The following is a 16,695-nucleotide window of genomic DNA, read 5'->3' as shown; positions in this document are numbered from 1 at the left end:
GTAATTGGAAATAGACCCTATGATACTACATGCTTTATGATATTCCTTTTAAGTATGACTTTTATGTGAATTATTGCTAAAACATGTGCTTTAAGTATTGTTTGGTAAGCAAAAGCTCATTGTAAACCTGACTGTACCATAGATTTTGTTCAATCCTCAGTGGTTACCTCAGTTTACCAATTTGTACTATGATCTGAAACTTATAATTGATGAGCACTATGCTAAAGGTACAGTGTCTCAATTCTTGGGAGTTATTGATTAGCACTTGCAGGGATACCAAATGGTATGTTTATTTTTATGATGGTAACAGAGAATCAGAGAAAGTGAAGAGGTATCTTGTGCTTGAATACAAAAGAAAGAGAGAATTGATCTAATGTCTTGAGTATGCAGATTTGTGATGGGTGAATGGAAGTTGTGTTCTGCTTTTTAAGCAGTGGGTTTTGAGGGAAAAAGAGAGAGGGAGAAGGAGAGAGAAGGAGAGGTGAAAGAGAATAGATAGATATTCTACTCTTATAATTGGATTCTTGACCTAGGGATAATTTCTAAAATTAATGTATATGGTTTTGGAAAAATCACAAATGATTCTGGAATTTCTCTGGAAAGTTACCTGGAAGTGATTCCTATATGGTCTTGTCTTAGTCCTTTCGATGGCCTAGGTTCAAGAGATAATACAGCCCTGATTTATATTTACTATGGAGCTACTTTAACTCCTGTTCCTTAATTCAGGTTTTGTGACTAAAGTGTGATATGTTAATTATTGCCAAAAAAAAGTAAGAATAACTGAGTGATCAGCCTTGTAGGGATGTGAAAGGCTTTTTTTGAGGGTATGGAAATTTGTTTCTAGACTGCTGCTTAGCAAAATTTATCTGAGCTGTAATGGGTAAGACTTGTCTTTTAAGGAGGGAGAAGGCTTCTGGGACCCACTGGTGATGTAGTACGCAAAAGATAGAGAATGTTCTGTGATGGTTAGAGAGGCAATCCTAGGGCTCAACCTGGACTGGACCTCTTCTGACCATCTAGGCTACTAATCCTTGTGACACAATGATGATATGAGCCAGTGACAGCTTTGGCCTGTACATGGAGCCCCCTCACTATGTGTCCCTTGGCACATGAGAAAATGTTTTTCCTATCTTTTGTGACAAGTTCCCATAATCAGCACTTAATGCAAATTGTAAAATTAAAGTTTCCATTTCCCCAAACAACCTATTAGGTTAATAATTGAAAATTATCAAATTGTTAGGGAACATACTTTGAGAAGTAGGTGAAGTTTAGTAATAAATGACTTGTATCTGCAGCCTTAATTTACCACAACTAAAGTTTGGATCTTGAGCTTGGAAATATAACCCATATATATCCAGAAATATAAAGCTTTCTGGATTTCCTCCAGAATCTGGGATAAAGAAGTTTATCTATAAAATATTGTTATTCAAGTATTTATAGATGCCATATTAATGTGAGCTTTGCAAAAGGATATTCTTTAACAGAAACATCACATACCATCTCTGCAAGCAACTTAGGAATCAAATTTCCTAAAAGGATCAATTCCTGTCAGAGGATGATTTCTGGAGATAAAATCTATTGGTTAAGATACCCAAATGTTAATGTTTAATATCAGTTTCTATTGTACTACTTTTCTCTCTTTATATCTGGTGTTCTAGTTTTTGCCCCAGTCCTGGATTCTATACTTCTGCCTTATGAATGGATGCTCCCCCTTGTGACCTGTCTGCCAGTCTAGGGAAACAGTCTCTGATCTCCCAGCCTTCAGGACCCTGGCATTCGCTGCAGAGATGTTGCTGAAGACCCTGTGCCCACAGCTCCTCCTCCTCCTCCTCTTCTCAGGGATTCTACGCCCCTTATCAGCTTGAAGAAGCTACAGAAGATTGAAACCATTGGCCCTCTTCCCTTAGATATTTGGAGGAGGAGGGAGATGGCATGGGACCTTGTACCCTGGAGATGGCATAGGACATCGTACCCTCATAGTGAAAAAGTTTTTCAGGCAAAAATTCCTTTGCTCCCACTATGTACCCTTACCTGACACCAAGTCAAAGGTTTGACTCAGTTACTAGTAGAGGGGAAATTGAAGTGTGGACAATGAGCCTCCTGGGAATGGGCTGGAGGGATCCTGTAGGCTCATATGGGGGCTGGTTGGCGGTGCAAATTGGGGATTAATGTTGGTTAAAGTTCATTTATATGCTTGTCTATCGGCAGGGCACCCTGATAAAGCTTGTCTTGCAGGACAAAACTGCTCAGCCCAAAAGGGGACTGCATGACCAGCACTACTGCTGTACCTCCAAACCTCTCCCCTTTGCTCTGTGCTCACAATATCCGGCCCAGCCCCTCTGTCCTCAGCCCAGGCCTCAAGAAAGCCAGAATCCCAGCAAGGAACTCAGCTAATGTAGGTTGGTGGAGGAGAAATAACTGTCCTCGCCTGTTGGACTGAACAGAGACATTGTTGCTGGACCCAAACTGAATGCTCCTATCCTGGCAATCCCCACTCCTGGGCACCTGAATGCAATAACAGAGAGAGCAATCCCTTCTCAGTCTCAAACCCTCCAAATGTTCTGTATATCCCCTCAATCACAAATGCTAAGGCCAAAACCCAATTTAATAGGGACATGAGCTGATTCTTACCCTGGGGGACCTACAGGGTAATGGCAATTATTTTTTTTCTGGAGTCTGAGGCAGATCCCAGTAGTTTATTTCTTACTCCTCACGGTGTCAGCATTGTCACTGCACCTACCTCTGACCCTTATGAGATTTGGTACTGGAAAGCCCCTCCTGGTACATGGTTTGCCTGTACCAGGGCCTCACGTCTATCCCCTCATACCTTAAGAACAAAGGATGCTGGAGATAACCCTGTAATTTGCATCCTGGTTCATATTATTCCCCAGGTTTACTATTATTCAGGAGAGGGAGGTAGAGAACATTTTAAAGGGATGAAGACTGATGAACACCTGGCAGACCTTGTCTAGCATCGTAGAGTGCCCATTCTAATCCCAATTTTGGGAGGGCTGGGCATAAGAGGAACTGCAGCCCTAAAACAATGCTGCACTGGTTCAGGGAAACCAGAATTTCCAGTCTCTCTCACCAGATTGATTTGGATCTTAGTGAATTAGAAACCTCTGTCAATTTCTTGGAAAAATCATTGTCCTCTCTGGCAGAAATGGTTTTCCAAAATAGGCAAGGATTAGACCTCCTTTTCTTTAAGCATTGGGTGGCATTGGGAGAATCCTACTGTTTTTATGCCAGTCATTCTGGGGTTGCACAGGAACCACTAGCTCTGCTCTGAGGGAGAATACATGAGAGGGAATGGACTAATGCTCAGCCTACCACCTGTTATTTTAACCTTTTCTCTGACCCTTCTTATTAGTAATAATATGCCTTTCTAATAGGATCCTGCCTGATCAACTGTCTCATATCCTATATCCAGCAGCGACTTCAGGCTGTTAAACTTTTGGCCCTGTGGTCATATTACTCTCCTTTATCTGATGAGTCAAGGATTTGACTTATGAACAAGAAGAGGAGGGAATGAAGTAAACTGAATAAATGAAATAGGTTAGAGAATAAAGTAGAATTGAAGTAGATTAACCCATTCCTGCATTATTTAGGAAACTGACCTAATCCCTCTAGGAGGCCAAGCAACCTAGGCAAGTGGTGGGTCAGAGTCCATATTCCCCTATGGACAACAAAGGGACATAGCTAACTTTGGATGAGTGAGAAGTACAAATAGGTCAAGATGGAATGCAAGGTAAACATATAAGCTAACTAGGGATGAGTGTTTAGGTACATGTGAAAAGTAAATATCCTCTGAATGATCTGAATGTTATCTACTTATCACTACCTGTGTTTGTGATGAGGTTTTTCTTGACAAATAAGACCTGGATAGCCTTGTATCTTGTAAACCTATTTAAGTTGCCTTGTAATGTTAGTCTGTACAGATTCCACTAGGGAAGGCTGTCCCAATAAATAATGGTTCCAATTATTGAATTTCTGGGTGTCTGGACTTATGTTATGAAGTATCCCACTTCACCCCAAAGAACAATAGAAATTGGGATTTATATACCTTTTTGTAGAATTAAGTACAGCAAACATACACTGACAGTTTAAAAGCAGGCTTGAGAAAGAAGTGTAGCTAGAGGCTAGGGTATGTGAGTGGCCTAACTTACAATGGGTACAAAAAGGATGATTTCCATCTGGTGGTGTTCTTGGGAAAGGAACTCTGATACAAAGAAGGAAACAAAGAGTGGTAATTGAGGATTTGAGAATTTCTATTATTTTTATCCAGGACACTTAAAGGAAGCTTGGAGATCCCTAGTTCCATTTAAGATAAAGTCAGTTTAGGACTTCCCCTAAAGGCAAGTTCCCAAGGGAAATGGGCAAACTTGGGGTTTTCAGAAGGTAACAATTATAACAAGGAACCTGAATGGGATTAGTTCATTTTGAAAGCAGAATCCAATAGCATGTTACAAGAAACACAGTGAAACAAAGGTCAAATGAGGGGTTAGAACAGAATTTCTCATGCTTCAGGAGAATTTTTTAAAAGCAGGAGTAGCAATTATGATCTCAGAGTTAATATACTGGTATGGGCATTGTACCCCTTAACCCAGGTAAACTGTAAAACAGGGAAATTCCCTTGCTCCTTTCTGTCCTTGTAACTCCTAACCCAAGAACATCTGATAACTTCTATAAGACCCTGAGATTATTATCATCTTTGAATTGTCCTTTAGTTTAAGATGGATATAGAGATGCACCTCCAGGCTACACCTTGATACCATTGGGCTGTATCTCACACATCTATCTGTCCCCTATGAGGACAGATATGAGGGTCTTCAGGCAGACCCCGGTCAGATGACCAAATACCCCACTGAATGCCTGAGTGTTCACCACTCTAGAGTCACTTCCACACAGCATCATGTACTCACTATTGTAAAGAATATAAAAAACTCTTAACTGAAGCATTCTGGGAACAACCCCCCAGGGTTGTTCCACTCATGCTGTCTTGCTGGTCAAAAATTCTATCTTACTAATAAATCTCTTTTTACTTTTAAGCTAAGTTTCAGAGTCTTGCATTCTTGCAAAAGGTATCCTTCCTGAACCCAGGTGTTCACCATTGTACCCCACAACATTATCAGCGCTTAAAACATGTAGCAGTTCCTAAGTACTAAAAAAGAAAAGTTAATCAAATTGGAGATCAGGCAGCCTAGTAGTACAGTGGAAAAAGTATAGTCCCTTGGAGTCCTGAAGACCAATTTTGAATCCTCCCTTTATCCCTTGTCAACATGGAATCTAAAAGAACCCCAAGTTTTAGGGTTAGCTTGTAAGCTGGAGACCCCAAATTCCTCTCTGTTCCACTGAGAGTTAGACAGGAGGTTAAGTTTCAAACTTAGCTAGCCCCAGACTGAACAATAGACCCTAAGGTAAATGACAATCCCACTTAGGTGGGGCTAAGCAAATTGGAGGCTCCAGAGTCAATGATCTTTCCATTGAACCACCCAGAGATGTCATGGCAAACCCTAAAGCCTTCTCTTCTCCCTCCAACAAACATTTACTCCTGGCTCATTCTCCGATGCCTATACACATCCCCACCCTCCTTCTATCCCCTCAAGTCTACTCTCTCTGACTAAAACTTCCTCACTTTTTTTTTAATTAATAGAATTTATTTACAAGTTTCCCAGCCCCTCCAGCATAGCTGACATCATCTGAGAGATACGGATACACACACACGCGCGCGCACAAACAATGTCTTTCATATTTCTATTTTTCAGTTTATTCTCTGAAGGTAACATTTATGAGTTATTCTTCAAGTATTAAATCTATAGCTGTGTATAATGTTCTCTTGATTCTGTTCATTATCCCATGTAGTTCTTTCTAAGGTTGTTTGTTTTGTTTTGTTTTTTAATTTGCCTTATGGTGCAGTGCACTTCCTCACATATAAGAGTCCCTGGCAACCCAATTTCCAGCCTATCTCCAGTTTGCCACATCTGATAGCTTTTTCTCAGTCTTTCTTGTCCATTTTGTGCTATCTGGCACTGATGACTGTCCTCTTCTCTTCTCTGTGCTTTTGGGATGCTCCTTCCATCATTACACTTCTACCCATCTGACCCCTCCTTTTCAGGCTCCTTTCCTGAATCACCTTCCACCCCCAACTGTGGGGGTACCCCCCAGGCTCTGCCCTGATCTTCTCTCTTTACACTCTCTCATTTGGTGATCTCATCAGCTCCCATGGGTGTAATTGCCACCTCTAAATGGATGATTCCCAAATTAGTATATTCTGTCTTTATGAACTCTAATCTCACATCACCAACAGGCTATTAGATATTTTGAACTGGTTGCCCAAAAGGCATTTTAAATACCACGTCTCCAAAATGGTTTATTATCTGCCCTAAAAACCTCCCTTACCTCATCCCTTTCCTAAATTTCTCTGTTTCTGTTAAGGGCATTGCTATCCTTCCAAGCACCCCAAGTTCTCTAATTTGGAATCATCAATTCCTCTCTTGCCCACCTCACATATCTAATCTGTTATCAGGGCCTGTCATCTCTGCCCCCTTCTTTCTACCCACCTAGACACCACCCTACAACAGTCTCCTAATTGGAAAACCCTGCCTCCACTCTAATCCATCCATATCTGATCCATCCATATCCAATCCATACAGGTGCAATGTAATTTTCCTAAAACAGAGGCCTAACCAAGTTGTTTTCTGTATAAATGGAGATTTTGAACCTTGGACTTCATCCCCCAGAAGTCCCTTAGTATTTCCCAAAATTCCTTTTAATATCTCCTGTACCTCCACATTTGTGTGGTCACGTTATTGTTTTGTGGGTTCTTTAACTACTCCCTCTTCCTTTTTTTGTTCCTCTTTTGCTCTCGCGAGTGGTCTGGGTTAGTACCTTTTTACTTAGCTTTTTTATGTTAGTTCATTATTAATACAAATTTATAAAATATAATACTTAAAGTTATTGAATATTAATTTTAAAATCCACATTTCCCACTCAAACTCCAGGAGCTCCCTATTGTCTCAAGGATCAAATATTAATACTTCTATTTGGCATTTAGAGCTGTTAGAATGTAAACTTCTTTTAAGTAGGGACTGTTTCATTCTTTGTCCTTGTATTTTCAGGACCTAGCACAAAGTAGGTGCTCTATAATTGTTTAATAATTGATTTACAACCTGGCTTCAACCTACCTCCCTTTTAGTGTTATTACATAGTATTCCCTTTAACAGATCCTAAGGTCTAGCAAAACTAGCCTTCTTGCTGTTTCCTATATATAAAATACTCCATCACCCACCTCTACACCTTTTCACTGATTGTCCCTCTGAATGTTCTCTCTCCCCCGAATCACCTCAGATGACCTCCTTTTTACATGAAAATTTTCCTGGTTCCCCCCCAAATTGCTAGTCTTTCTTTCCTCAAAATTACCTTATATGGGGGCAGCTGGGTAGCTCAGTGGATTGAGAGTCAGGCCTAGAGACAGGAGGTCCTAGGTTCAAATCTGGCCTCAGACACTTCCCAGCTGTGTGACCCTGGGCAAGTCACTTGACCCCCATTGCCCACCCTTACCACTCTTCCACCTAGGAGCCAATACACAGAAGTTAAGGGTTTAAAAAAAAAATTACCTTATATATGCCTATGCACACACATGTGGTTCCCCCCAATAAGGTGTAAGCTCTTTATGGACAGGTTTTGTTTTTGCTTAAAGTAAAAGCAAGTCCTCGAAGAGTCAAGGACTTGGGTTCAAATTCTGGCTTGATAAATGTGTCCTTACTACCTATGTGACCCTGGTGAAGTCACATAACACCCGACCCAAGGCCTCAATTTCCTTCTCTGTAAAATGAGCTTAGACTAGTTGGTCTCTAAGATCCCTTCCAGTCCAAAATCTATGATCCTATAATCTGCATGACTTGTATTTATTATGAACACTGAAAGATAAGGCATGAAATAATGTTTCTTCTTGCATGTAGGTGCATAATGAAATCAACTCTGTAACCTTTTTACTGGCCTCTCCAAGGAAAGCCTGTGAGGTGCTCTGCATTAAGCTGCCTGGACTACAGTTGAGAACCACCTAATTGGACTTTCTGCCTTCTACAATCCATCTTCCACATAACTACCCAGATAATAAATATTTCTAAAGCACCAATTCAATTCTAGGGACTCAAGGATAAAAACCATTAGCTAGGTACTGAAAGCCCTTCATAGTCCACTTATTTCCAGGTTTATTTTATGCTCTTCCCCTTCACAGGCTCTTCCCTCTAGCTGGGCTGGCCCTATTTGCTTATCTGGACATGGTATTCCATCTCCTGCTTCCATGCTTTGTTCGGGATCTGCCTCCACACTGGGAGTACAATCCCTCCTCAGTTTTCCTTGGAATCCTTAACTTTCTTCCAGATCCCCTTTTCAAGGGCCTCCTCCTCCAGGAAGTCTCTCTCCTTAAATCATATTAGTCTATTTAAAAATTACATCATTTCACTAGAGTATAAGCTCTTAAAGATCAGGGACTGCTTTTTGTTTTGTCTTTGTATCCCAGATACCTAGCACAGTAATTTGCATGATTTAATAAATACTCACTGAATTGATCTTTCTCCCTTCTCCCTTCAGTTATATCAAGAATATCATTATGGCCATGGTTCTGTTCTGTTAAGCAATGTGTTATCATGGATAGAGTTCATGGCTTGCAATCAGGAAGACTTGGGATTCAAATCTTGCTTCAGGTACTTACTAACTATGTTACCCTGGGCAAGTCCTGGCCTTACGTTTCCTCATATGTAAAACATATATATGGGTGTTGATCTTTGAGTACTCTCTAGCCCAGAAAGTAATCATAAGCCTATTAGCGAAATATGTGTGCTCTTGGGTGACAGCTGATTTGTGAGCTTCAAGAGTAGTTGTGGAGGGGACAGCTGGTTGGCTCAGTGGATTGAGAACCAGGTCTAGAGAGGGAGGTCCCACAGGTTCAAATCTGGCCTCAGACACTTCCCAGCTACATGATCCTGGCCAAATCACTTAATCCCAGTTGCCTAGCCACTCTTCTGCCTTGGAACCAATACACAGTATTGATTCTAAGACAGAAGGTAAGGGTTTTAAAGAAGAGTAATTTTTTAGAGACAGATGGAAGGGAAGGGGATAACCTGCAGCAAATTTACTTGTCCATGGGATGACCTCTCCAGAAGTTAAAGAGTCAGTTCTATAGAGTTGAAGGCCAAGTTGAGGGAAGAGAGACACACACTTGAGCACCCAAGGAAGAGAGTCATGTCAAAGGAGCATGATCCCTGGTGACAGAGTGCTGGCTACAGACTCAAAAGAAAGTTAACCCTAAAGCTAACTGTGACAGGGGCTGGGTGTGGTACCTGTCTGAGCAGGGTATCAGCTGGCAGCCTCTGCAAGTTCTCCAGATGGGAGTGGAAGAGGGTGCTATGTAGCAGTTTCACCTGCAGCAGTCCTTCGATGATATACCCAATGGTGCAGTCATCAGGGAGTCTGACCTTCTCAGCAGTGCTAATGAAGTTGCCCAGGCTGCAAGGAAGGGGAGAGGTTGCTTAGGACATGCCTGGATCTGCCTTTCCCACCTGTCTTGACCTACTTTTCAAGACCTTGTGGAACTGGCTGCTTGGAGTTGGGAAGCCCAGAGGCTCCCACTCACCTGGCCCAAGGACTCATTTTGAGGGCAAGACCTCTGCTGATACAGAACCCAGCTCCTCCTGTGGCAAACCAGAACTTGACTGTAGACACCTGGGAGGTAAGCAGAGAGAACCCAACATCAAGGGCTGGTGGGTGAGAGGCTACATTCCTTAAGACTTGCCCATTAGACCCCTCCCTTCCCCCTCACCAGATTCATCTGCCAGAGCCTATCCTTTGTCTGGAGTTCCTGGTCTTTGAACATTGTGGGGTAGAAAGAACACTGGAAGTCAGGTTCAAATTCCAGCTCTTGTGTAAGACATAATTCCTCTGAGCCTAAGTTTTCTCATTGATAAAATGTAGACAGGAGTACCTACTTTACCTACCTCAAAGGAACTTAAAAGTACTTCATAAAACTACAAAGCTCTATTTAAACACAAATATAAGCTCTGGAGAACCTGGTCGCTGGGTCCAGGGAAAAATGGTCCCCATATCACCTTGCCTCTCCCAAGCTTCCTCTTCTACTCCAAACTTGCCTCCCCCCAGAAAATTTCATCAGGAATTCCAGACAATCAGTGGTTCTTGGTCTCTTCTTTTTCAGATCTAGCTGCTCTGAGATGTCTTCATTTGGCTTTCGGCTTCCTGGAACATCCCTGCCCGGCCTTCACCTTCCTGCTGCTACTCCTACTCTTCCATTTCCACTACCTTTTAGAAGTCCTCCTGGGCCTAATCATATGAGAGATAAAAGATTTAGAGCTCAAAGGGACCCTGGAGGTCAATTAATCCAATTCCCTCACTTTACAAAAGAGGAAACTAGCCCATGGGGGTTAAATGACTTGTCCAAGGTCACACAGGTTTGAGAGGCAAGTGATTTCTCAGATTTCTGTCTTTCTAGTCTTGAATTCTCAGTTGTTCCCCTCCCCACCACCCACCCTGATCCTCCCCCAAAAAAGTTTCCAAGCTACTCACAGTTCCACTTCCCTGGGCTCTGTCAGCTGCCTCAATAGGGTGGTCCAGGCTAGGTCGCCCCACATAGACATCTTGACTTGGGGAGAAACCAGAGAGCAGCTGTAGGAGCCCTTTGGAGTTCACATAATTGTCATCATCCACATGGCAGAACCATCTGCAAGGGATGAGAAGGAAAGAACCCCATTAAGTAGGATAGAAGAGACCATTATTGTTGGCACCCTCAATGAGCCCAGCTGTTCAGAGCTCTGGCAGCTGAAAGAGCTGGGGGAGGAACGAGAGCTGGGGGACGTGGCCCATAAAAACAAGCTGTCTTGTGACCTGCTGTTTGGGATTTCTGGGGTTTTCTGAGTGATTCCCACCTAGTTTTCTGGCTTGGCAACTCACGTACTTCCTTCCTGACTCGATGAACTTGTCATACTCTACAGACATTTTGCAACAGAGTGCTTGTCGTGTATGCATGGAGGAACAATTGGTGTTGATGACATGATCTCCTGGAGAAAATAAAGGATGGGTTAATGGGAGGGAAAGCAAAATAGTAGTTAATTCCAGGAGAGACAGTTTGGTAGAGGAGTTAAGAGGGTTGGCCTTGGAATCAAGACCTAGATTCAAATCCTACCTTTGATTACCCATATGACCCTGGCAAGTCACTTAACCAATGGGACTCTCTAAGACTATCTTATGCAAATAAGCTGTCAATCTACATCATGAATGAAAGAGGAAGTCTGCATACTGAAAATTATCCATCAATGAAATCATAAGTCCTGACCCACAATACCATTTCCACTCCCTCCCTCATCTTCAAAGGCCCTCAACCCCCAAAGCCACAGGTATACATTGAAAATATAGCTGAAGTAGAATCAGGGAGTTCCAGTAAAACATGACTTATTTGATAAATTCTTTTGCCTAGTTCTACTCTCCCAGTTCATACAGTATTCTAGAAGCCAGCCAAATATCAGGGCTCAATACAATCTATACCAGTTTATGTTTTAGTTCTGGTGTCTTTGTAGTTAGTGATTTATTCAGACAGTGATGACCTTAGTAGAGGAGACTCTACCCTGGGGCCGGGTGTCATGAAAACAGGTTCAGACTCCTCCTGTATAGAGGCCAATCACCATTCTAATGAGTTAAGCTTGTTCTTGGGTAGCAACAGGAAGCCAAATATCCCTTATCCATGTAATCTGACAGATGTAATACCAGTATTCAGTACAGATGGATTCAATGTGAAACTTAATTACCTGCTCGAAGGCGTAACTCTGGGTCTTCACCATCCGTAAAGATGAAAGTCTGGAGAAAAAAAAAAATTAGGCCCAAGAGTTGAAAAAAAAAATGGGATACTTTCTGAGATACTGCTTACTGACCCATGTCAGTTTGCACATGCAGCCTACCAAGGCCTGCCCTTTATTTGGCCCTTTTCTTTGCCAGTGTTTTTGTCAATGTATCAAGAGTGGAAAGACTGATGTACTTAGAATCAAATCCTACCTCTGCCATTCACCAGATATGTGACTTTGGGCAACATTAACCGTCTGAGCCTCACGTCCTCATTGGTAAAATAGGGCTACCTATAATATATATGCTTCATGGAGTGTCATGAGCTTCAATAATAATAATGTAGTAGTACACCTAATAAATCTTAAAGCAATCCTTAATGCCAGCTATGTGTAAAATATCCTTTCCCGATACCTGTCCTCAGGCCTGTTGGAAGTAAAGATAAATAGAAGACACAGATTTGTCTTTGGCCTGGGGCAGCTCCAAGGTTATTCCAAAGTCTTGGCATACACAGAACCATTTTCCTAGGTTTTAGCCACTATATCTCTGCTGAAATAAATTGCCCATGGAAAGATGCACAAAGCCACCAGTGCTGAAAGAATAAATAAATACCCTTGGGTTCATAGAGAACAGGGTCAGAAAATTAATGAGTTTTCATTAAAGAAAGGAACTGTATTCTTCTTTTAAATTGTATTACAATTTTATACTAGTAAATTAAGAGTATTTATTTAGTCTATTTCCCAAAATATGAAGCCAGATGGAACGATTCCAATTTGAATAGTGTGCCTACATAATTTTTTCTCTGATATAACTATTCACAAGATTTGGAACAGAAAGGGACCTTGGAGGTCATCTAGCTCAATCTCCTAATTTTACAGATGAGGAAACTGAGGCCTAGAAGGTTTAGGTGACTCGCTCAAGGTCACACAGGGAGTTGCATAGCTGGGATTGAAACTCAGGTTCTTAAGACTCCTCTTTCCACTATATCACAGTGCCTCTTTAACAAAAAAATCTAGGTTTTCTAACTCCAAGTTATAAGTACATCTTCACCTTCATTCTGTCAGTGTAACCCCTCATAGTGGAAAGGGGCCAGAAAATAACCATCAACTCTGATCCCAGAGGGACATCAATCCATCCTCCATACTGTACCAATTCTACTTGCCTGGTGATTCTACTGCTCAAAAACAGTCAACACCCTACCCCCAACCCTAGCCAAACTCCCCAGCCTAACCATTCAAGACTTTCCAAATATCTGGGAATCTACTTGCCAAGACAAATTCAGGAATTATATGAACATAACTACAAAACACTCTTCACATAAATAAAACTAGATCTAAATAATTGGAAAAACATCAATTGATCATGGGTAGGTCAAGCTAATACAATAAAAATGACAATCCTACCTAAATTAATTTACTTATTCAGCTCTATATCTAGCAAACTACCAAAACATTTTTTTATAGAATTAGCAAAAATTATTACAAAGTTCACCTGGAAGAACAAAAGATCAAGAATATCAAGGGAAATAATGAAAAAAATGTGAAGGATGGGGACCTTGCTTTACCAGATTTCAAACTATACCATAAAGCAGTGATCATCAAAACTATATGGTACTGGCTTAGAAATAGAAGGGTGGATCAATGGAATAGACTTGTGGTAAATGACAGTAGCAAGATAGTGTTCGATAAACCCAAAGATCCCAGCTTTTGGGACAAGAACCCACTATTTGACAAAAACTACTAGGAGAACTGGAAAACATTATGGGAGAAATTAGACTTAGATCAACATCTTACACCCTATACCAAGATTAACTCAGAGTGGGTAAATGACTTAAATATAAAGAAAGAAATCATAAACAAATTAGGTGAACATAGGATAGTATACCTGTCAGATCTATGGGAAAGGGAGGAATAAGACCAAGCAAAAGATAGAGAACACTACAAAATGTAAAATGAATAATTTTGATTATATTAAATTTAAAAGTTTCTATACAAACAAAACCAATGCAACCAAGACTAGAAGGGAAGCAACAAATAGAGAAGAAAATTTTAATAACAAAGGTCTCCTTTTTCTAATTCTCAAATTTATAAAAAGCTAAGCCATTTTACAAAAAATCAAGCCATTCCCCAGATGATAAATGGTTAAAGGACATGAATAGACAATTTTCAGATAAAGAAATCAAAATTATCAATAAGCACATGAAAAAGTGTTCTAAGTCTCTCATAATTAGAGAAATGCTAATCAAAACAATGCTCAGGTACCACCTCACACCTAGCAGATTGGCCACTATGACAGTAAAGGAAAATAATAAATGTTGGAGGGGTTGTGGCAAAATCAGGCAAAATGCATTGCTGGGAGTTGTGAATTAGTTCAGCCATTTCTGGAAGGCAATTTGGAATTATGCACAAAGGGCTTTAAAAGAATGCATATCCTTTGATCCAGCAATACTACTGCTGCATTTGTACCCCAAGGAAATACAAAAACATAAATAGCCACACTCTTTGTGGTAGCAAAAAATTGGAAAATGAGGGGGTGTCCCTTGACTGGGGAATGATTGAACAAATTGTGGTATATGATGGTGATGGAAAACTATAGTGCTGTAAGGATTGATGATCTGGAGGCTTTCTATAGGAACAACTGGACTGGACTTAAGAGAACCTCAATGAAGTGATGCAGAGTGAAATGAGCAGAACCAGAACATTTACAAAAAGTAAAACTCTGTGGAAAAAATCCAATGTAATGGACTTTGCTACTAGAAACAATGCAACAAGCCAGGACACTCCTGAAGGACTTATTGTAAAAGAATGCTATCCACACTGAGAGAAAGAACTTTGGGAGTAGAAATGCAAAAAACATATGACAACACTTATCACATGTATATATGGGTATGCGATTTGGGGTTTAGGCTTTAAAAAATTGCTCTATAGCAAAAATGAATAATATGGAAATAGGTATCAAGTGACAACATTTGTACAACCCAGTGGAATTGCTTGTCAGCTCTGGGAGGGGGGAGGAAAAGAAAATGAATCATGAAACATGGAAAAATATTTTAAAATAAAAATAATAAATTTTAAAAACTTTCCACAATTCAGCCTAAATCCACTTTCTATGTTCTTTTTCACAAACCAGAATGATTCAATCAGGACTACTTGCCATTTCCTGAACAAAATTTGCTTTCTCTCCATACCTGTGCCTGTGTTCTTGCTATTTCTTATGCTTAGGAATACTATGTTCTTTCCAATTTTTGACTAACAATCCTACCCATTTTTCAAGGTTCACTGTGCTAAGGACTTTACAAGCATTATTTCATGTTATCCTCATATCAACTCTGAAAGCTAGGTGCTATTATCATATTACCATTTTACAGATGAGAAAATTAAGACAAACAAGTAACTTGCCCAGGATCACATGAATGGGTGAGTATGTCATCCTGTTTCCCCCACTTCCTCTCACCAGTGGTCTGAGGCTAGAACTGAACCCAAGTATTCCTGATTCCGAGTCCCCTCTATCTATAAAATCTTCCCTTTTCCACACAGGTAGACAGGCTTTCATCTCTTGGAATTTAGCATTTCTCCAATGCCTTTATGACAGCCCAATTTGTATTCTATTCACTCATGTAAATAGCTTAGTTTGCTTGGCTATGAACACTTTATCATCATCTCCTAGAGGGACTATGTCTTGCTCATCTTCTTTTCTCTCCTTTAGTCCTCAAACAATGTTAAGCATTTAAGAGGCTTCTCTATTCACTTGTCAAATGAAGTGTATTTGAGAGGAGCCAAGGTGAAAGCTTTTAAGTCACTCCTAACCCCAATCTTTCAGTAGCATTCAGAATGCCTGGAATGTTCTCCCTATTTGTTTCTGCTTCCTTTAGAGTCAGCTCAAATCTTCCTTTCTGCAGGAAACCTTTCCATGTCTTTCTGAATGTTAGTGCCTCCCTTAGGAGATTACTTTCTAATCTATGTTTCTCCAATGTGAGCTCCTTCAGAGCAGGTCCCTTAGCACAGTACCAGCCACTAGTAAGCCTGTTGACTTGACAATAGCACATTTTGAAGGCAGTTTCTGCTAAAGATAAACCGGGAAGCCGAGGACCTCAATCTGGCCTGCAAGAGACAGTTGAGCATTAGGAATTCAAGTTGTCCAGAGGAAAATGGGGGTTCTCTGGAGGTCTTCAGGATCCTGTTTCTCGGATAGAAGTTCACCAAAAGTCAAGAAGTATTTATGAAGTGCCTACTATGCGTTAAGCTTAGTACTGGGTGAATTCCTAAATTAATTTCTGAGATCCCTTCTAATTCAAATTCTGTTTACCCCTTCCTCAGGGAGAGGTTGCCTCTAACTAAGCCAAGTCATGAAGCACGTATTACGGGCCAGGCTTAATAGGTTAACCTCCTAGGTAACTTCTAAGGTCCCTCCTTCCAAATCTAGTTATCCCCGGGAGAGGGCCACCTAAGCCAAGTCAAAAGCCCTTAGGCAGGGTTTACTATGTGCCAGGCACCCCGCTGAGTGCAGGTCCCCCAGAGGTCCCTTTTCCCTCAGAGATCCTGCCGGGCCGTCAAGAGGAGATCCGGGAAGGGGTTTGCGAAGGGGGTCCGTCCAACCTGCTGCTGGGCCCGGGAGATCCAAGTGCGGAAAAGCAGCTCCAAACGAGACTTATGATACTTCTTAGTGGTCTTCACTGCGATGAAGATGTCCCTGGGCTCCAGCTTATCAGGCGCCCGGGGGTGCGCTACCGGCGCCCCCAGGAGTCGCTGGAGCACGTCCTGCAGGGGCTGGGCCACGCCCCCCTCCCGGGGCCGCTGGGCTCGGGGCGGCTGCGCGCAGGTTGGGGGCGGCCGGGGCGGCCGGGGCGGC

General features: G+C 41.4%; 1 protein-coding gene across 1 annotated transcript in view; it reads right to left on the bottom strand.

Moving 5' to 3' along the window:
• The window catches only part of RFNG (RFNG O-fucosylpeptide 3-beta-N-acetylglucosaminyltransferase), a gene marked incomplete at its 5' end in the record, with an annotated part of 34,290 nt that extends 17,608 nt beyond the window's left edge, over positions 1-16,682 (bottom strand). The window contains 6 exons of the mRNA XM_044673716.1: positions 9,345-9,510; positions 9,638-9,726; positions 10,582-10,735; positions 10,970-11,072; positions 11,817-11,865; positions 16,443-16,682. Coding sequence (XP_044529651.1) covers positions 9,345-9,510; positions 9,638-9,726; positions 10,582-10,735; positions 10,970-11,072; positions 11,817-11,865; positions 16,443-16,682 — 801 coding nt within the window. The remainder of the gene's footprint in view (positions 1-9,344; positions 9,511-9,637; positions 9,727-10,581; positions 10,736-10,969; positions 11,073-11,816; positions 11,866-16,442) is intronic.
• Between the last annotated feature and the right edge of the window lie 13 nt (positions 16,683-16,695).

The sequence above is a fragment of the Gracilinanus agilis genome, chromosome 4 (assembly GCF_016433145.1).
Source record: "Gracilinanus agilis isolate LMUSP501 chromosome 4, AgileGrace, whole genome shotgun sequence".
NCBI lineage: Eukaryota > Metazoa > Chordata > Mammalia > Didelphimorphia > Didelphidae > Gracilinanus > Gracilinanus agilis.
Note: the sequence above shows the minus strand (reverse complement) of the source record. Positions and strands in the feature narration are given on the sequence as shown.